Source organism: Mirounga leonina, unplaced genomic scaffold (genome assembly GCF_011800145.1).
Source record: "Mirounga leonina isolate KUSES-001 unplaced genomic scaffold, KU_Mleo_1.0 Mir_200, whole genome shotgun sequence".
Lineage (NCBI taxonomy): Eukaryota > Metazoa > Chordata > Mammalia > Carnivora > Phocidae > Mirounga > Mirounga leonina.
The window spans coordinates 9,807,995-9,830,368 of NW_023270503.1; the positions used below are offsets into that span (position 1 = coordinate 9,807,995).

Here is a 22,374-nt window from a genome sequence, read left to right on the forward strand (position 1 = left end):
CTGCTCAGCAGGGAGTCTGCTCTCCCTCTGACCCTCCTCCCTCTCATATGCTCTCTCTCTCTCTCTCTCATTCTCACTCTCTCAAATAAATAAATAAAATCTTTAAAAAAAATAAAAAATAAGACCAGTTGAGGATTATTACCTTCTTTTTTTATCAGCTCCAGCTTTCTGAAGATAGGTGAGCCTGGTCCTTAAAATAGTGATGGCAGCCCTGGCATTTCACAGTGCAGGGCCTGAGCACTCATTGACGATTGTGCCTTTAGAAATGACTCTGGTTTGTATCATTCTTGAAGCTTCAAGATTACCATTTACGTTAGATCGATTGACTAGGATGGGGCCTTGAAGCCCGTCAGCTTCTTAAAGTGCTAATTAGAGCAGGGATTCTCAGCCCTGGTTGTGCATTAGAATCGCTTGGAGGAACTTTAAAAAATATGAATGTAAGAGTCCTCCTTGACATGCTGATTTATTTGGTCCAGAGTAGAGCCTGAGTGTTATTATTTCTAAATACCTCCCAGGTAATATTAGTGTGTGGCCAAGGTTGGAAACCTCTGGATTCAACAGTCAGGAGACACAGTTCTTTTTTTTTTTATTATTATTTTTTATTTTAAAGATTTTATTTATTTATTTGAGAGAGAGAGAATGAGAGAGAGCACATGAGAGGGGGGAGGGCCAGAGGGAGAAGCAGACTCCCCGCCGAGCAGGGAGCCCGATGCGGGACTCGATCCCGGGACTCCAGGACTATGACCTGAGCCGAAGGCAGTCGCTCAACCAACTGAACCACCCAGGCGCCCAGGAGACACAGTTCTAAGAGCAGCTCTGTCACTAATTGACTCTCTGATCTGTGAGCCTCAGTTCTTTATCAGTAAAGTTGAGAGTGGGTGAATGAGCTGATATATGGCATCTCTTTGGTTTGAAAACAGATTTGTGAACCTGTTTTGTGCCTACATTTATTTTTTCCTTGGAACCTTGAAATTCTGATGGAAGATCATCATCACTCAGATGCCATTCTCCCCTATTATAGTAGGATGTTGTGAGATTTGTTTTTTTCCCCACTCCTACACTTCCTAAGATCTGGATTTCATCATCTTCTCTGGCCATAACCTCAAAGATGGTATCGTTATCAGTGGGTCAATTAATATTCTACAGATTTGAATTGTACCTATCCTATAATTTTTAAATTCTCTTCTTCAGTTGCTGTCCTGCCTCTGGTCAGCGGTCATGTTATTTATTACAGAGTGTAGTATTCTGCTCTAGTTTTCTGGTTCTGGAATCTCACCAATTTGTTCTCTTCTTTTGTAGGAGAAATCTTTGAATTAAAGGCTGAACTCAACAATGAAAAGAAAGAAAAGAGGAAGGAGGCTGTGAAGAAAGTGATTGCTGCCATGACTGTGGGGAAGGACGTTAGGTAAGGGTAACACTCCTGCAATTGGTCACTTAATTTTTTTATTTTTTATTTTTATTTTTTTAATATTTTATTTATTTATTTGACAGAGATAGAGAGCACAAGTAGGCAGAGTGGCAGGCAGAGGGAGGGGGAGAAGCAGACTCAGCAGGAGCCTGATGCGGGGCTCGATCCCAGGACCCCGGGATCATGACCTGAGCTGAAGGCAGATGCTTAACTGACTGAGCCACCCAGGAGCCCCAAGAATTGGTCACTTTAGACCCATACCCTATTTTATGGCTTTTACTGCTTTTCGTTTAACTGTTGTAATCGTAGAATCTGTAAGAATAAGTTTGTCCCACTGAAAGATCATGAGGAAGTGTAGTTGCTTTTACTTTAACTCTGTGACTTAAGTTTTTTTGAAAAATGAAACCAATTTGATTTTATTGCATAGAGATCTAGCCTAAAACCTCCTGAGAGCTGGCACAGTTACAGACCTGCTGTTGAAGTAGTTTTAGAAGATGCTTGAAGTGTACTGAGTAGAAACTTATACATTCTTTTAATCGGTTCAAGCTAGTGTCCTTAACTCTACAACTGTAGATTCAATTGCTGAATTCAAGATGAAAATCAATGTTAACAAAGTCCATTTTGTCTTTTTTTCCCCCTGTAATTCCCCCAGACCATTTGGAAATAGGTACGGATTATCCACAGTCCCCTGAGGATTCGCAAGATCCTTTCTGGGGGATTTGTGAGGTCAGAGCTATCCTTATAATAATACTTGGGTATTATTTGCCTTTTTTACTGTGTTGACATTGGCACTGGAGTGCCAAACTGTAACAGTAGTCATTGTATTCGTCACCACTACATGCTTGCAGGAAAAAAGGGCGGTTTCACGTGGGACTGTTCTTCTTGAAGCATTAAAAATTTAATTTATTAAGCCTTGAACCTTGAGTATAGGTCATTTTAATATTCCATGTGATAAAGTAGGAGTTATGCATAAAGCACTTCTGCTGCATAGCAAAGTGTGATGGTTGACTTGGAGAAAGGCCCTTGCACAATTATTTGAATTGGGAACCCCATTTTTAAGTGAAAGAATGATTGACAGACAAATTATAGTTAATCAGACTTCAGTATTTGGGAGACATTTTATCAAAAATGAACAAAGTGAACCTGTCACTACACTTGACAGGTACAAAATGTGACAGTAGATGTATTTGGAGCTTTAAAGTAAAAATTATATTGTTGGAAAACTTGTATCTTGCAACATGAGCTTGACAGCTTCCCTTATAGACTTTCTGATAAGCTTGGTAGTGAAATTAATGAAAGTATTATTTACTGTTATATGATGAAATTTGTCATCATTGGGAAGATCTGCATAACTCAACCAATATTTTCCAAATGACCAGTGCATATATCACAAAATTATGCATGGGTAAAAGATCCAATCAAAATAAGTGATAAATGAATGGATTTTAATGTAGTCAAGTATTAAAAGCTTGATATGGTTTCAGATTCCACATTGCAACTAACTTTTTTTTTTTAAGATTTATTTTAGAGAGAGGGAGAGAGCATGCATGCGCAAGTGGGGAAGGGGTAGAGGGAGAGAATCTCAAGCAGACTCCCCACTGAGCACAGAGCCTGAGAAGGGTCTCGATTCCATGACCCTGAGATCATGACCTAAGCTGAAACCAAGAGTCGGATGCTTAACCCATTGAGCCAACTAACTGAGCTAACTAACTTTTAGGGAACTATCATTTGTGGACTGAAAAAAGAAAAAGAAAAACAAAGCATTTGTCTAGCTTTAATGAATCAAAGAATATCCAGTTAATCTGAAAAAGCTGTTAAAATACTCCCTTTTCCCATTAATATATGTGTATGATTTTCTTCTTATACTTCAATCAGAACAATATCCTACAACAGATTGAATGCAGGAGCAAATATGAAGATCCAGCTGTCTTTGCTTAAACTAGACCTTAAAGAGATTTGCAAAAATGCAAAACAATGGCATCTTAATTTTTAAAAAATACAAATTTTTGTTTTAAAATATTTGTTAATATGAAATACATTTACTATTTTAAATGGATCAGTGTTTTAAAATATTTCTGTTTTAATTCCTGATACCACAAAATATCAGTAGGTATAACTCACATGAACAAAAACTCTCTGGGGAATCTCAATAATTTTTAGAGTGTGAAGGATTTCCTTAGACCAGGAGGGTGAGAGCAGTTCCCCTAGCCAGATCAGGGGCCCAGGTAGAAACGGTGGCAATTAATAACTCCGGTATCTTGTGCTTCAGGTGCTGCTGCGCTGAGGTGCCTTTTGTTGGAGTTTTGTTTGTTAAAATATAAACATTTGGCTCTTAACTTGCTGTTCTATTACCATCTGTCTCAGAGGTTGGCAGACTTTTTCTGGGAGGGCAAGAGAGTAAATACTTTAGGCTTAGCAGGCCAAGAGGCAAAAAAAATTGAAAGTATTATAACAAGAGAGGGACCAATTTACCACGATTTGTTGATGAAACTTAAGTATATTTTTGTACTACGGATCTAATGAGAAGATTAGAATTCTTTTGGGGGGGATAACATTTTGTTTAATTGGGGTCCAAAGTTAATATTCTCTATCATCAAATGAGTTTTAAATATTCACCTAAAAACCACTGTTAGCTTACAGCTCATACAAAAGTAGTGGTGGGCTGTATTTGATGGACAGGCTATGGTTTTCCTACCCAGGATTGATCTAGTCACTGATGGGCTATTTTTGCCAAGGAATAAATCTGGATTGAGAGCGTCGGTACTGATGAACTGGTAAAAGTCAACATACTTCATTAGTGGGGCTTTTGTGTTCTCACCAAGGTTATTTCTATATCCTAGAAAAGTTAAACCTCGCTGAGTTTCCTTTTGTATGTAAATACTATTTGTTAATTGGTAAATACTACTTGTTAATCTGTTAATTGCTGATGATTTATCTTGTGCTTATGCTGTTCCACATATTGTAATTTTATTTTTAATTTTTTTTTTAAAGATTTTATTTATTTATTTGAGAGAGAGAGACAGAGAGAGAGAGCACATGAGAGGGGGGAGGGTCGGGAGGGTCAGAGGGAGAAGCAGACTCTCCGCCGAGCAGGGAGCCCGATGCGGGACTCAGTTCAGGGACTCCAGGATCATGACCTGAGCCGAAGGCAGTCGCTCAACCAACTGAGCCACCCAGGCTCCCCCACATATTGTAATTTTAAAAGGATAGTAGATGTCTCTTAGCCTTCATTACACTTACTATCTAGTTGAAGAGACCCAAAGTTTGACAAATTAGGGAATAATAAATATAGCTTTATAATTAGGTACTAGAATGTGTATGTTAAAGGCAATAAGAGTTCTATAAAAGGAGAGATCCATGTAAATAGGAACAATTGAAGAACCTTCTTGGAGGAGATGGGATATGTACCGTGCCTGGATAGCTCAAAGAAGCAGAATAAATAGAGATTAGGTATTCTTATTTAACCCCAATTAAACAAAATGTTATCCCCCCAAAAAGAATTCTAATCTTCTCATTAGGTCTGTAGTACAAAAATATTATACTTAAGTTTCATCAACAAATTGTGGTAAATTGGTTTCTCTCTTGTTATATAATTACTTATATGATATTTTCAATTTTTTTGCCTCTTGACCTGCTAAGCCTAAAGTATTTACTCTCTTCCCTCCCAGAAAAGGTCCGCCAGCCTCTTAGATGGTAACAGAACAGCAAATCATAAGCTCTCCTTCCACACTAATGGTTTGGAAGCCATTCCAAACTAAAGCCACTCTCCTTTGGCTTTATAAGAGAGTAGTAAATCATGAAATGACTTGAACTTGGGAAGAGTGTAAACGCCTTTTGTATTTGAGGACACTCAAATTTTCATTTGTCTGAGTTTGTAACATTAAGAATAAAGAAATTCTAGAAGGGAATCAGGACTCCTTAGAAAAATGATTGGTTTCAGTTGTGAGATGAGAAATGTACCTATTAATCCTGGATAGAGCATAGTGTCTTACCAGAAAGTGAGGAAACTGGTGAAAATGCAGGATTGCATCACAGGGACTCAGAAGCTAGCTAAGTTCCCACTGGCCAAGGATAGAAGAATATGAACATTAAAAGTATAACAACCATAGTGCTTTGAACCTGCAATGAATTGATATGTAGAATTACTGTTAATTTTTGTGTGTGATAAAGATTGTGTTTTTTAAAACAAGATTCCTAAAAATATGCCTTAAAATATGTATGAAATTATATGATGTCTAGGATTTCACTAAAAATCCAGAGCAGGGGCTTCTGGGTGGCTCAGTCAGTTAAGTGTCCAGTTCTTGATCTCAGTTCAGGTCTTGATCTCAGGGTCGTGAGTTCAAGCCCCATGTTGGGCTCCATGTGGGGGTGGAGCCTACTTAAAAAAAAAAAAATCCATAGCAATTAGATGGGATAGGGATGGGGGAAGGAAGAATGGATTGAGGATATGTATGAAACAAGATTGGATGTGTATTAATGCTTCTTTGCAGCTGGGTGATGGATACATTGGGTTCATTATACTGCTCTGTCTACTTTTGTTAGAAAATTTTCGTAATGAAAGTTTCTTAAATCTATTTTTAGAGACTTTCTTGGGACCGGGACTATAGTTTCTTTAGAAATTCATTTCAGTGTTAATTGTTACCACTGTGGGGACATCTTTCCTTGCATCGGATCACTTTGTAAAATAAGGCCATTTCTTCGTGTTCGATCCAGTAGCTTGGCACCAACATCTATTCATTTTCCTTTTCTCTTTTCTCCTCTCTTCTCAGTTCTCTCTTTCCAGATGTAGTGAACTGTATGCAAACTGACAACCTGGAATTAAAGAAGCTTGTTTATCTCTATTTGATGAACTACGCCAAGAGTCAGCCAGACATGGCCATCATGGCTGTCAACAGCTTTGTGAAGGTAACATTTCTCCCCCCCAAGGAACTCAAGACCAGTCTCATCTACCTCAAGTAACCTTTTCAGAAGTGTGTCTTGATATAGTTAACGTCTGCATTGCAAATAAGCCACCTCTGTTCCAAAAGAGGACCTCTAGAGAAGTACTGGCAGTGACTAGGAGTGTTCATGTTTTTAAGCATTCTTTATGCCAGCATTCATCCTCCAGTTCAAACCATATTGGAGAGCCTTCTGTTAGCTGGTCTTGGTGCATCCTTGCCAGATGAGAGAAGAAAGCCAGGTGAAGAAACCTCAGTGTTTTACCTTCCCAGGCTGACAAAGGTTAGGCGTATCATTGCAGTTTCAGTAACCTGGGCTTTATCTGTTTTATCTTTGGAGAAACTATGCTTATGGGTCAGAAGTAGTGGAAACTGCAGAAGTGATAACTTCTGGGGTTTTTTTTGTTTTTTTTTGTTTTTAAAGATTTTATTTATTTTTTAAAGAGCGAGCGAGAGAGAAACAGCATGAGAGGGGAGATGGTCAGAGGGAGAAGCAGGCTCCCCGCTGAGCCGGGAGCCCGATGTGGGACTCGATCCCAGGACCCCGGGATCATGACCTGAGCCGAAGGCAGACACTTAACCATCTGAGCCACCCAGGCGCCCCTGGTTTTTTTTTTTACTTAATAGGTCTTAACACTTGATTAATTTTTTTTTTTATTATGGAAACATATTCAAGTAGAGGAAGTAGTATTATAAATTCCTAAATCCCCCTCTTGTAGTTTCAGTAGTTACCAACCCATGACCAGTCTTATTTAATTTATTCTCCCCATACATGCTTTCCTAACTCCCACTCCTTCTCTTACTGGATAATTTTAAAGCAAATCCCAAACATCATAAAGATGAAAAATCATTTCATTCTTACATTTGTCAGAATAATATCTCTTTTTTAAGATTTATTTATTTGAGAGAGAGTGTGAGTGTGTGTGCGGGGAGGGTGGGGTTGGAGGGGAGTCGGGGGCAGAATTAGAGTCTTTTTACTGTTTTTATTTTATTTTATATTTTTATTGTTATGTTAATCCCCATACATTACATCATTAGTTTTAGATGAAGTGTTCCATGATTCATTGTTTGTGCATAACACCCAGTGCTCCATGCAGAATGTGCCCTCCTCAATACCCACCACCAGGCTAACCCATCCTCCCACCCCCCTCCCCTCTAGAACCCTCAGTTTGTTTTTCAGAGTCCCATCGTCTCTCATGCTTCGTCCATCCCTCCGATTTCCCCCGCTTCATTCTTCCCCTCCTGCTACCTTCTTCTTCTTTTTTTTTTTCTTAACATATATTGCATTATTTGTTTCAGAGGTACAGATCTGAGATTCAACAGTCTTGCACAATTCACAGCGCTTACCAGAGCACATACCCTCCCCAGTGTCTATCACCCAGTCACCCCATCCCTCCCACCCCACCCCCCACTCCAGCAACCCTCAGTTTTGTTTCCTGCAATTTAGAATTCCTCATATCAGTGAGATCATATGATACATGTCTTTCTCTGTTTGACTTATTTCGCTCAACATAATACCCTCCAGTTCCATCCACGTCATTGCAAATGGCAAGATCTCATTCCTTTTGATGGCTGCATAATATTCCATTGTATATATATATACCACCTCTTCTTTATCCATTCGTCTGTCGATGGACATCTTGGCTCTTTCCACAGTTTGGCTATTGTGGACATTGCTGCTATAAACATCGGGGTGCACATACCCTTTCGGATCCCTACTTTTATATCTTTGGGGTAAATACCCAGTAGTGCAATTGCTGGATCATATGGTAGCTCTATTTTCAACTTTTTAAGGAACCTCCATACTGTTTTCCAGAGTGGCTGCACCAGCTTGCATTCCCACCAACAGTGTAGGAGGGTTCCTCTTAGAATTAGAGAGAGTCTTAAGCAGACTCCACGCTGAGCTTGGAGCCAGACTCAGGGCTCGATTTCACAACCCTGAGATCATGACCTGACCTGAAACCAAGAGTCTGATGCTCAACCGACTGCACCACCCAGGCGCCCCAAGATCTCTTTTTTAAATATAACTACAATACCATTGTCACATCCTAAAAAAATTGACCATTAAAAAATTTCTTATTATTGAATATGCAGTCAGATTTTTTCTGTCATTAGATTTGATAGACATAAAATAATGAGATTGTTCCTATTAATATGTATTTTTTTTACTAGTGTTTTTTCTGTCAGAAATTTAGTCTCCATTAAAAAAACAAAAACAGCATTTCTAAAATTAGCTTCTATTAGACTGTTTTGAAAAATAAACAATATGCTTTCTTCTCATGGAATTTTTGTTCTCTTCCTATGTTTAGCTGCATAGTACAGAATCAGAGAGAACACATTTCATTTTTTTTTTTTTTTTTTTTTTAAGATTTTACTTATTTATTTGACAGACAGAGACAGCGAGAGAGGGTACACAAGCAGGGGGAGTGGGAGAGGGAGAAGCAGGCTTCCCGCCGAGCAGGCAGCCTGATGTGGGGCTCGATCCCAGGACCCTGGGATCATGACCTGAGCTGGAGGCAGACGCTTAATGACTAGACCGCCCAGGTGCCCCTTTTTTTTTTCTTTTTTAAGATTTTATTTATTTGACAGAGACACAGCGAGAGAGGGAACACAAGCAGGGGGAGTGGGAGAGGGAGAAGCAGGCCTCCCGTGGAGCAGGGACCCCAATGCGGGGCTCGATCCCAGGACCCCAGGATCATGACCTGAACCGAAGGCAGACACTTAATGACTGAGCCACCCAGGCGCCCCACATTTCTTTCTTTCTGTGTGGTGGTTCATAGATGGACTACGTCATTGGAAAGGTAATTTAGTTTATGTTTTTTGGAAGTTAGCATGTACATAGGTTTATAATGTTTAAAGAAATTTTTTAATGTAGGGCAATTTAAGGAGTGTTCTCTTAGTACTGTATTTGGAAGCATTTGCTAATAAAGGAGAGTGTTCGGGTGCCTGGCTGGCTCAGTTGGTAGAGTATGTGACTCTTGATCTTGGGGTGATGAGTTTGAGCCCCATGTTGGGTGTAGAGATTATTTTAAAATAAATAAACCCCTCATTTAAAAAAAAAAGAAAGAAAGAATGTATCTCAGAGGGCGCTCTCTGCTGCTTAACTCTAGGAACTTAGGCCTAAACCAGTTTCTGTTTTCCTTTGCTTTCTTGGCTGTAGGCCCCAGAAAGTCCAGCCCTCTTTTCTCTCTGCTTGGTATTTGCAGGCTGACTCTGGAGTAGGACACATCTTTCCAATTCCTCATTTTTTCCCTGTTGTTAAGGCTTGTTCACTAATGGCCACGGGGATGGTAATACCAGCTTACCAAGCTTCTGCCTAGTCCTGGAATGAATCCTGCTGGGCATTTCTTCATTGTGTTTGTAAAACAGTTCAATGAATTCCTAACCTAAGCTCTTAAATAGGCAACTAAGATTTGTACTTAGGAAACAGTAGCATGGGAGATGAGTGTTCTGATGTAGAATATAACTGGAAGCTTACATTAAGGAAATATTCTTTTGTGGCTTATAGAAACTAGACTGTTTACTTTTAGTCACCATGTGCACCTGTAGTTGTCAATGATTCATTCTTTCTTTCTTTTCTTTTTTTTTTTTTTTTAGGACTGTGAAGATCCCAATCCTCTAATTCGGGCCTTAGCAGTCAGGACCATGGGGTGCATCCGGGTGGACAAGATTACAGAATATCTCTGTGAGCCTCTCCGCAAGTGCTTGAAGGATGAAGATCCCTATGTTCGGAAAACAGCAGCAGTCTGTGTGGCAAAACTCCATGATATCAATGCCCAAATGGTAGAAGATCAGGGATTTCTGGATTCTCTGCGGGATCTCATAGCAGATTCAAATCCAATGGTAATAAGCTTCTGCTTTTATAAAGAGAGCAGTACTTACAATGGGTTCCTTTAAAAAGCATGTTTAAAACAAATGTTTGGGGCACTGAAACATAGGTTAGCTATGAGAAACATGAATTCTGTGTGTTCTCACACAGTAGATGTTTTCTGAAATGAAAACCAAGTACTAAAATACAAGGGTCTTAAACCTTTGTATCATACCTACCCCTGTATTTGCTCAGAAACTGGTTCTTTCATCATTTTTTAAGAGGGTTTTACCTTAAATTTATATCAGTTTTTAAAAGATTATTTCTTTAGATGTTTGTGGTCTTTTCTGGTAGTGTGGGAATAGAAACCAAGTTATATATATTGCCTGATTATTGTAATGCATTCTTCTTCAGGAAAATTCTAGGACAAAATTCTTTTTGCCAACTTACGTTCTAAATGTTTGGCAGCTAGAACATAATACCATAAAGTTTGGGGGCCTTTTATTTCTCTTATTAATATTTTTACTTTTGTCCATATAATGAAGGGGAGAAAGTGGTATGTTGACTCTGCCAGTAACTGGAGCTCATTTGAATGGAGTGATTGATCACTAGGTACCATTATTGAGAAGATGGAGGAATGTGGCCACTTTTTCTCCCCTTTTTGCCTAATGCATTGTTTACTTGGAGGTAAATAACTTTGAGTTAATCAGTGGATCACCTCTGAATACTTTCTTTGTTGAACTTTTTGAAATAGAGTTGGAGTTTGCCTTGAAATAGACATTGTCTCACTTGCGAATCATGTGCTCAGATCTCTGCTTTGATATTTCATTTGGTTCATCTTATTCTTTGAGTAGCCTTGGTTTCTGTTTATTATCCTTCAAGTTTAGTATCAAGGTCAAAGGATGAAGCAAGTCACATATTTTTTTAAGGTGCTATCATACTACCATCAGGAATCTTATAGCTTACTTTTTAGGCACAGAAACTGGTGTGGGTGTGTATGTGCTGAAACCATGACTTCTTATAGGTATCACCACCAGTATTAGAAGATTCAACCTTTCCTTTTTTTTCCTTCCAGTAGGACCGTGTGGCACCTTTTTTTTTTTAATTCCATAAAGAAAGAAAGTTATAAGGCATTAGTATCTATTTTATAGAATGTTTAACTGGTCCCAAGTTGTGTTTTGGTGTTGCTTTTGAGTCACTGTTACCCTGAGCACCTGTCTTTGAAATTTTCTACTTAAGGACAAATGAGAAGATTAGAATTTGGGCTCCATGCTCCAGGTTCCAGGCTTCCAGGTGAATGGGATATCATGCACTCAGATACTCAGTGGGGCTAAGAATGTGGAGTTAGAGGTGAAAATGAGTTCTAACTCATAGGTAATTCCAGTTTGGGGAGAAAAAGGCATTTTTATACCAATGTAAATTCTTCAAAATAGAACCTATAAAATTAGATGGTCAGGGATAGGGGCTATCTGATGGTTTCGTAAAGAGTTTTTTTGTTTTGTTGTTTGTTGTACCCAAGCACTTAGATTTTTTTCCAGATCAGTTGAGAGGATGACACGATCTGGAACAAGCCTAATTTGACTTATTTTAAGTTTTCATTGTGGAGGAGGGGCTGGTTTTTGTCCAGCCCACCATACTCTCAAGTAATATATGTAGTTATACATATATTTATTTATTTATACTTTTTATTATGGGAATTTTCAAACATATTCAAAATTAGAGTTCCTGAATGAAAACAGTAGATAAATAAAATGAACCCATTTACCGTCACCAGATTCTATCATTATCAACACGTGCCAGTCTTGTTTTTAGCTGTTTTCTCCCACGCCATACCTACATATACAGAATTTAAACAGGCAATATGTCAGTGGGTCTCTTTGAATGTCATATAACATTATAATAAACTATAATGCTCTTAAAAATTTTTTTTTAAAGATATTTTTATTTATTTGACAGATAGAGACACAGCAAGAGAGGGAATACAAGCAGGGGGAGTGGGAGAGAGAGAAGCAGGCTTCCCACAGAGCAGGGAGCCCGAAGTGGGGCTCGATCCCAGGACCCTGGGATCACGACCTGAGCTGAAGGCAGATGCTTAACAACTGAGCCACCCAGGCGCCCTGGTCTTAAAATTTCTTAGCCTGTTTTTACACAACAAATCAGGAGGTGATTTGGAGGGACTTTCACAGTTATCTTTGAGAAAACTTTTAGAGAAAATTTAAGGCTAATTGGTAGATTTTGAGAAACTGTTTCAGGAATGACTGTTGTTTTACTGTCTTTATTGCCGATTTTCCTAGAGCAGGTACCAGCATTAATTATCTTTGGACCTATTGCCCTCTAAATAGAAAATCTTTCTGATTCTTGTCAGATTTCTCAGTAGCAGAACTTTTCCCTGATACTGTTCAACTGAGTACTAACAAGGCACACAGGGTGCAAAATTTAAGGGGGTACTCACATTCAGGTGTCAACTCTGTACCTGCACAAGATTGAAAGTGGGGTGCCTCCTTAGATTTGTGCCTTGCTTGCCCTACTCTTATCCTGGACTTACATTCAAATCAGTTTTTTGAACTCTTCATGCTTGTTCTAGCGAAGAACTGAAAAGCTTGGATTAAGATAGCCAGCAGACATACACACCTACTTTTGATCTTGAACCCATACTTTTCGTCTCAAACAATATGTCCTGCTTTTTACCAAAAAGTGTTAGAACTAACATTTAGACCACTGATTTTCCTTTTTTGTCAGCTGGGTCAGATACTGTTGATAGGGAACAGAGGAGTGCATGAATTAAAGTGTAGTAGCTCAAACACCTAAGAAGTTCCTAAGGCTTATGATGACCATGTGTCATTAGGAAAAAGGGAATTTAAATTTAATTGCATTCTTTGCCATATAGATGCTTTTAGTTACAATATATTACTTAGTTCTCATATCTTCCCAGTGAAGCAGAGGTTATTCCATATTAGAGATCAAGGTTTCCCCAAAGTCAGACAGCTAGTGGTAATGTAGTCAGGGTTCTAACCTAGTTCTGAGTCCCAATACCCATTACTGGTCACTGCCTTCATGGATGTGTATATACGATAGGATTAAGTGTGTATATTCACACATACACATTTAGAACTGTTTGATTTTCTCAAAATGGTTAAAATTTTGAACATATGAAGGCCTTTAATGATCTGTTTTACTATGGAAATCCTCTCAATCCTCCTGATGATGGGTAGGAGTCCTCTTTACTGCTCTTGAGGAGTAATTTTGTTCCACTTTTTCAGAAGTTGTTCCACATGGTGGCAGCATTGCACCAGCAAGTATTAGAATCTCTTGCAGAACAAACAACCATTTCCGGGGGTTCTGCCTTAGGAATTTTCTTATGGCTCACTTCAGAAGGGCATCCTAGCTGTGAGAGCACAGAACACCTGCAGAAGTGACTTTGAAATCTGAGAGGAAAATGTTGATCAAGATCTACATACTTTTGGGGTTATGTGGATCTCAGGCTGGTTCTTGGGGGTAGTGTACCTTGCTGCCAGTAAGAGAACTTTAGTATGTTTTCATTCCCTTTTGCGGGGCGGGGGGGGGGGGGGCGTTCACACCTCGTTTTCCTGCAGTTATGCCATTTATACCAGTTAGAGCAGTCTTTCAGTGGAATACTATTTGAAAGAGAAAAGATAAACTTTGAAGTAGAAAAAATTCTCTGTTAAATTCTAGCTCAACTTCCCTGGATTGTTTCCTCTTCTTTTGAATGAGGGAACCACCGTAGACAGGTGTTGGGAGTATTTATTGAGCTGTTGCATAAAAAACCATGTATTCAAGTACTCGGCTTACAGGAGCTCACGAGAGTGATGGCTGCTGATCCTGTAATCATGAAGTAGACACTAGTCTACAATATTAAATTAAAATGCCCTGATTCCTTTGATAGCTGTATAAACTTATATAGTACAGTCTTTTCTGAGAGAATTAGAGCCAAACTTATTTTCAGATGCAGATTTTATTATTTGTTATTTCGAAAGTAAACTTGTATTCAGAATGAGGAACCACTTTGGAGCTTCAGGAAAATAGCTCCCATGATTTCTTCACAGATGTCAGAATTTTTAAAATTTCCACTAAGTGTATGTTTACGAGGAAAAAAAAAAGTGCTTTTGAGCGATAGTGACTATTCTGTAGCTTTTTCCCTCTGAGGCTCTTGAGGTATTCTGACTTCAGTTAACATGTTCATGCTAGAGTCTGCCACTCCGGAGACTTTCTCAACAGCCCTCACTGAGCCGTATTTGCTTTTGGGGTTTGTGAACTCTTCTCCTGAGTCCCGTTGGCTTAGGGACTTTATCCCTTTGATCTCTGTCTTCCAAGCCTTCTCAGTTCTGCTTCCATCACTCAGAGCTGCCCCCAGGAAGCCCTCTTGCACTGCTCTGCACCTGTCTGCCGAAGCACAAAGTACTAAATAAGTAAAAAACCTGTTTCTGTTTGCTGAGTGTTCTGGACAAGGAGTATGTTCTCAGAATTGCCTCAGCTTGACCCACAATAGCCTTTAGCAAAGGTTCTAGTTAAAACCGCCAGCTTCTTTTGATTGGAACTTACTCTAGAAAGCTGTTTTATGAAAAATAACCTCTTCTCAGAAAAAGTGTATACTTTAACTGTGTGCTAGCCAGCTGTGGGTTTGTAACCCTCCTGGGAGCTTCCCTGGTGTAATCTGAAACCAGCCCCTTTTATGCGGAGGGCAGAGAGAGACCAAAGAAAGAAGCAGGCTACTCCAGGTTGGTAGGTGGCAGTTCTAATAAGCAAAGAGAGCTTACATACAAGGCTTGTGTTGGGCAAAAGCAAGACAGCATGGATCCCCACCACCTGCCTGCCAAATCTTAAAAGTTTATAAAGAAGTCTTCACTGGGTTCAGTCACATATACCAGGTGAAAGACAAGCAGAACCCCATTCCAAGGACAGGCATAGGATGAGAAGCCTCCAAGGCAAGGGCCGGGTTCCAGCTCACAAGTCTGTTGGCAGTCACATCTTTTCGGTGACCATCCCCAACACCAGCATGTAGAAGCAGTGTGGTATCATGGCAGTCGTTCTCAATGGGGAGCGATTTTGATCCCCAGGGGATGTTCGACAATATGTGGGAACACTTTTGGTTGTCACAACTAATGGGAGAGGTGCTATTGGCATCTAGTAGGTAGACTCCAGAGATACTTTAAACATCCTACAGTGTATGGGGCAACCCCTTACGGCAAACAGTTATCCATCCCCAAGGCCAGTAGTGCTAAATTGCAAGAATTTGGATTATGGAGCTAGTATGTGGCCTTGAGGGCCAGAGTGGCAGCTGTTGTGAGTCCGGGTGTGGCTTCTCACTAGAAACGTGGCCTTGAGCAAGTTATTTAAAATGAGCTTCAGTTTCCTCATTTGTAAAATGAATGTAATAATGCCTACTTTACTTGATTATTTTGAGTATGAAGAGTAATTTAAAAATTTAATACCTGATATTTGGTAAATGCTTAATAATATTGAGGAACAGAGCTAACATTGCGTACTTTCTGATCATTATAGTTTTCATTTAGGCCTTAGAAACTTGTGTTGTGGTTTGTTGTCAGTCTGAGATGATATGTATTGAAAAACTCAAGTCTCTAGATCATTTCGTAAATGCAGGGATTTTTATCCGAATATAAATGATGTCCTTGTGGGCTATGTTAAATTTTCTATTAAAGATAGGCCTAGAACACATAGAAAAAACATAATGACCTCATTTAATTTAGTATTTTATATGATTTCTCTTATCTCTCAGTGTATATTAGTTAAGTAGGAGAGTTTTAAAGTAAAATTTCATACATAAGTGAAATTAGACATGGATAATGCTGTTCATGCCAGAAGTCCATAAAGGAGTTCTAGAGCTGGTAGAATTTTAGGCGTGTGTGAGAGTGTCAGTATGTGGTAGGCACTTAATAACAGTAATGTGGGAGGTAATATATTCAGTCTGTCTGGGTTCCCCCAAGTGAGTAATGTTATATTTGGTACTAAAAGAGGATCCGCCATTAATTTCTGCAGGGATGGAGTAAGTAGAATCATTGAAGGCTGCTTTGATATAAGGCTGACTGCCCAGCTCTTGAATTTCCCACCGGTTGATCTGAATTCTTTTGTGTCTCTCCTTACTGGAGAAGCAGATGTTTTTGTTTTCCTTTATAATAAACTCTGGAAATCTTTCTGTGATTCTCACTTCTTTTAAAAAATTCATTATCGGGGCGCCTGGGTGGCTCAGTCGTTAAGCGTCTGCCTTCGGCTCAGGTCATGATCCCAGGGTCCTGGGATCAAGCCCCGCATCGGGCTCCCTGCTCGGCGGGAAGCCTGCTTCTCCCTCTCCCACTCCCCCTGCTTGTGTTCCCTTTCTCGCTGTGTCTCTCTCTGTCAAATAAATAAAATCTTTAAAAAAAAAAAATTCATTATCAGTTTTTGTGTCAACTATTACCAATTTATAGGTTTGGGTTTTTTTAAATCTCATTTGGGGGGAATAACTAGCTTTACAGAAAAGTTGCAAAGATAGTACAGAGAGTTCTCATATATTCTTCACTCAATTTCACTTAATGTTAACATCTTATATAACCATGGCACATTTGTCAAAACTAAGAAATTAGGATTGGTACATTATTATTAACTAAAGTACAGATTTTATTTGAATTTCACCTGTTTCAACACAAATGTCCTTTTGCTATTCTAGGATTCAATCCAAAATACCAAATTGCATTTAATCACTTCTTTTTATAAAGAGTTGACTCACTCTTTTTGGAAAGTATCTCAAAAACAGAAAAGTTCTTTGTAATTATAAAATGTTATTTTACCCCCCCCCCCCCCAGTACTATATAGCATAGTGGTTAAAACTCAGACTCGGGAGCCAAAAAGACTTGGGTTTGTGTCCTGGTTCTGTCATTTCTTTCTTTTTCTTTTTTTTTTAATTTTAAAAGATTATTTATTTGAGAGAGAGAAACAGCATGAGAGGGGAGAGGGTCAGAGGGGGAAGCAGGCTCCCGCTGAGCCAGGAGCCCGATGTGGGACTCGATTCCAGAACTCCAGGATCATGACCTGAGCCGAAGGCAGTTGCTTAACGAACGGAGCCACCCAGGCGCCCCTGGTTCTGTCATTTCTTAGCTCCCTAAACTTCTTAGTATCCTCATCTACAGAGTGAAGGTAATAAATAATACATCTATTACAGGATTGTTGTGAACATTGAAGGATAGAGGGCTTGCAAAGCACTTAATCTTTTTTTTAAAATTTGTTTACATATTTATTTTATCATGTTATGTTAATCACCATACATCATTAGTTTTTGATGCAGTGTTCCATGATTCATTGTTTGCATATAACACTCAGTGCTCCATTCAATACGTGCCCTCTTTAATACCCATCACCAGGCTGACCTATCCCCCCACCCCCTTCCCTCTAGAACCCTCAGTTTGTTTCTCAGAGTCCATAGTCTCTCATGGTTCGTCACCCCCTCCAATTTCCACCCCTTCATTTTTCCCTTCCTACTATCTTTCTTCTTTTTTTTTTTTAACGTATATTACTTGTTTCAGAGGTACAGGTCTGTGATTCAATAGTCTTACACAATTCACAGCACTCACCATAGCACATACCCTCCCCAATGTCTATCACCCAGCCACCCTGTCCCTCCCACCCCCCACCACTCCAGCAAACCTCAGTTTATTTCCTGAGATTAAGAATTCCTCATATCAGTGAGATCATATGATACATGTCTTTCTCTGATTGACTTATTTCACTCAGCATAATACCTTCTAGTTATTGCAAATGGCAAGATTTTTTTTTGATGGCTGCATAATATTCCATTATACCATATCTTCTTTTTTAAAAATTTTTTATTGTTATGTTAATCACCATACATTATACATCATTAGTTTTTGATGTAGTGTTCCATGATTCATTGTTTGTGTATAACACCCAGTGCTCCATGCAGAACGTGCCGTCTTTAATACCCATCATCAGGCTAACCTATCCCCCACCCCCTCTAGAACCATCAGTTTGTTTTTCAGAGTCCATCGTCTCTCATGGTTTGTCTCCCCCTCCGATTTCCCCCCTTCATTCTTCCCCTCCTGCTATCTTCTTCTTCTTCTTCTTTTTTTTCTTACTGCATTATTTGTTTCAGAGTTACAGATCTGGGATTCAACAGTCTTGCACAATTCACAGTGCTCACCATAGCACATACCCTCCCCAATGTCTGTCACCCAGCCACCCCATCCCTCCCACCCCCCCCCACACTCCAGCAACCCTCAGTTTGTTTCCTGAGATTAAGAATTCCTCATATCAGTGAGGTCATATGATACATGTCTTTCTCTGATTGACTTATTTCGCTCAGCATAACACCCTCCAGTTCCATCCACGTCATTGCAAACGGCAAGATCTCATTCCTTTTGATGGCTGCATAATATTCCATTGTATATATTATATACCACCTCTTCTTTATCCATTCATCTGTCGATGGACATCTTGGCTCTTTCCACAGTTTGGCTATTATGGACATTGCTGCTATAAACATCGGGGTACACGTACCCCTTCGGATCCCTACATTTGTATATTTGGGGTAAATACCTAGTAGTGCAATTGCTGGATCGTATGGTAGCTCTATTTTCAACTTTTTGAGGAACCTCCATACTGTTTTCCAGAGTGGCTGCACCAGCTTGCATTCCCACCAACAGTGTAGGAGGGTTCCCCTTTCTCCGCATCCCCGTCAACATCTGTCGTTTCCTGACTTGTTAATTTTAGCCATTCTGACTGGTGTTAGGTGGTATCTCATTGAGGTTTTGATTTAGATTTCCCTGATGCCGAGTGATATTGAGCACTTTTTCATGTGTCTGTTGGCCATTTGGATGTCTTCTTTGGAAAAATGTCTGTTCATGTCTTCTGCCCATTTCTTGATTGGATTGTTTGTTCTTTGGGTGTTGAGTTTAAGAAGTTCTTTATAGATTTTGGATACTAGCCCTTTATCTGATATGTCATTTGCAAATATCTTCTCCCATTCTGTTGGTTGTCTTTTGGTTTTGTTGACTGTTTCTTTTGCTGTGCCAAAGCTTTTTATCTTGATGAAGTCCCAATAGTTCATTTTTGCCCTTGCTTCCCTTGCCTTTGGCGATGTGCCTAAGAAGAACTTGCTGCGGCTGAGGTCGAAGAGGTTGCTTCCTGTGTTCTCCTTTAGGATTTTGATGGACTCCTGTCTCACATTGAGGTCTTTCAACCATTTTGAGTCTATTTTTGTGTGAATACCACATCTTCTTTATCCATTCATCTGTCGATGGACATCTTGGCTCTTTCCATAGTTTGGCTATTGTGGACATGGCTGCTATAAACATTGGGATTCACGTACCCCTTCGGATCCCTACATTTGTATTTTTGGGGTAAATACCCAGTAGTGCAATTGCTGGGTCGTAGGGTAGCTCTATTTTCAACTTTTTGAGGAAACTCCATACTGTTTTCCAGAGTGGCTGCACCAGCTTGCATTCCCACCAACAGTGTAGGAGGATTCCCCTTTCTCCGCATCCCCGCCAACATCTATCGTTTCCTGACTTGTTAATTTTAGCCATTCTGACTGGTGTGAGGTGGTATCTCATTGAGGTGCAAAGCACTTAATCTTAAACCTGGTATAGAGGAAGCCCTTCATAAGATAACTACCATTTATTGTCTATATTGTATAGTCATTGTAGAGTTAGATATTAATAATTTTAGAAGGGTTTATCTTTCAATTGCAAATTTAGTTTTAAAAGATTTTATTTTTTTTTTGTATATGTTATTTAAAGCCAGACATTGTTTTTTAGGGTAATTCTGAGAGCAGCTTACCCACAAATGAACCTAGGTATATTTACAGTGTTACTTACTATGTCATTGCAGAATTACTTTTAAAAGGTAATTATTCAAGGATGTAACTTTTTTTAAAAAGATTTCATTTATTTATTTGACGGGGAGACCAGAGAGCACAAGCAGGGGGAATGGCCAAGGGAGAAGGAGAAGCAGGCTCCCCACTGAGCAGGGAGTCTGATGTAGGGCTTGCTCCCAGGACCTTGGGATCATGACCTGAGCCAAAGGCAGACGCTTAACCAACTGAGCCACCCAGGCGCCCCTCAAGAATAAACCTTTAAAGCAGTTTTCATCAGCAACTTCTGGAAAACTGGGTCTGTTGTACATAGTGCCCCAGAAGATCACAGCTCATTCCTTTCTTAGTGTCCTCTTTAAGTTGATCTCAAGACTCTTACTGTGGCAGGGATTACTTTGCTCTCAAAAGGGAGCTAATAAGTGGTATGATAATAAATGTTGGTTTTGTTCATGTTGCAGCTTGCTCTGGTATAATTTTAGGGTTTGTGAGCGAAGTAACTCTGGTTGTCAGGAGTGCCTTTTGTCTACTTGTAGATACCTACTTGTAGTGTTTTGGCTTTGCATTTTGTCAGACCATATCTTAAGCCACTTTAAGTAATGAATTTTACTGAGTCTTATTTGTAAATCTTGTTACCATGTATTCAGACCTTCTTGTCATAATGAGCTATGTTGACTCAACTTCCTTATTCCTGGGAAGAAGAGGGGGAAAGATGGCGCATTGTAGAACGTAATATAGTTGGCATATTATCTGCTGGCATTCTGGATGTGTGCTGGGTTAAAGTATGAGCTTTAAGTTTTATTTATTTGAGGGGACAAAAATTAACTGGTACCACATAGTCATTGTGTCCTTTAGGAGCCGATAATGACTGAAACATGCTTAGAACAAATACATGTTGCCCGGTGCTTTAACACCTCATTTGGGGCAGCTCTGTGAAGGAGAAAGCGAGATTCCTAATGTTGCTGATTTTTAGGAGGATAAAATATGTACCACCTGTATTTTTCAGCATAATAATTTTGGTCAATTATTCTGCTTTCACTTGATTTAATTAAGTCTTTAGGGGTACCAGCCCAAAGGATTGTAAATTGAACAGGAAAACTGAAGTATAAATCTCTTCAGAGTGTGTGACCTTGAAGGTCATTGCTGGAAATGAAAGTTCTCTAAGTAGTAATTTGTTAATAGGGGGAAGTCACTGTACTGGAAAGTGAATTCTGTCTTAGGTTCTGAGGGTATGGAAATGAAGGTGCAGAATGAAAGTCATTCGAAGGGATGGGGAAATGGGTGGGAGAGTTCTCATAAAGGAGCTTCTGTCTGTGACACTCCAGTCCTTCTGTAGATCACCATTTCCCTTCTAGAGTACTTTTTTACAGGATCATTTTTATTTTAACCATATCTGCAGCTCTAGCTTTTTTTTTTTAAGAAGTGAGGTCAAATTTATGTCCTCACAATTGGTGCATATCAGATAAGGCTAGCTCTATAAATCAGATTTTATAGCTGGATAGTAAATATAAGTGCTCAGGATAGGATTATCTCTGAAATATATAAAGTAGAAGAATACATTTTTCTCCTTGTATAGATCGGTATGTCACCTTTGCCTGGAAATAATGTTTTGATTATATTATCCTCCCCCAGCTCTGATTTTTCTTTCCCTTTTTCCCAGCTGAAGTTCACAGCTCTTGGCACTTCTGTAAATACTAGAGGCAGAGTGATTAGTACTCAGAAACTGGAATCAGAAACAAACCTTGAGTTCATAGTCAAGCACTATCCTTTTCTAGCCGTTTACTAAGCAAGTCACTAACTTCTCTAAACTAATTTATAAATTCATTTTTAAAGCCTGTTTCCTTGGGTGACTGGGTGGTTCAGTCAGTTAAGCATCTGGCTCTTGATTTTGGCTCAGGTCATGATCTCAGGATCCTGTGATTGAGTCCTGCATTGGGCTTTGCACTTAGGGAGTCTGCTTGAGATCCTCTCCCTCCCCCTGCTTGTGCAGGGACACTCTCTCAAATAAGTAAATAAATAAATAAATCTTAAAAAAACAAAACAAAAACCTGTTTCCTTATCTGTAATAGGTGGATTTTGATAGCATCTACCTCAGTTGCTGTGAGGATTAATGGCACATAGTAAGTGTTCATATGTTTGAGCAGTTACTGTCTTTTATCTCTTTGTACAGCCTTCTCTATTAGATAGAGTATAAAGTAAGTCACAGATTGCTTACCTTAAAAAAAACTCAGCGGACTCCAAGGGTCCATAAGGAACTATCACATTGAAGAGAAGTCTGTAGTTAAGGCAGAGAAAGATTGTCCAGTAGGGAATGTGATTTTATTTATTTTTATTTTTATTATTTTGTAAAGATTTTATTTATTTGACAGAGAGCGAGAGAGGG

General features: G+C 39.3%; 1 protein-coding gene across 3 annotated transcripts in view; it reads left to right on the forward strand.

The window, feature by feature from the left end:
- Positions 1–22,374, forward strand: part of AP2B1 (adaptor related protein complex 2 subunit beta 1) — a 127,685-nt gene that overhangs the window by 12,075 nt on the left and 93,236 nt on the right. For all 3 annotated transcript variants that reach the window (XM_035026589.1, XM_035026591.1, XM_035026590.1), the window contains exons 3-5: positions 1,300–1,405; positions 6,178–6,313; positions 9,943–10,188. In XM_035026589.1, coding sequence (XP_034882480.1) covers positions 1,300–1,405; positions 6,178–6,313; positions 9,943–10,188 — 488 coding nt within the window. The remainder of the gene's footprint in view (positions 1–1,299; positions 1,406–6,177; positions 6,314–9,942; positions 10,189–22,374) is intronic.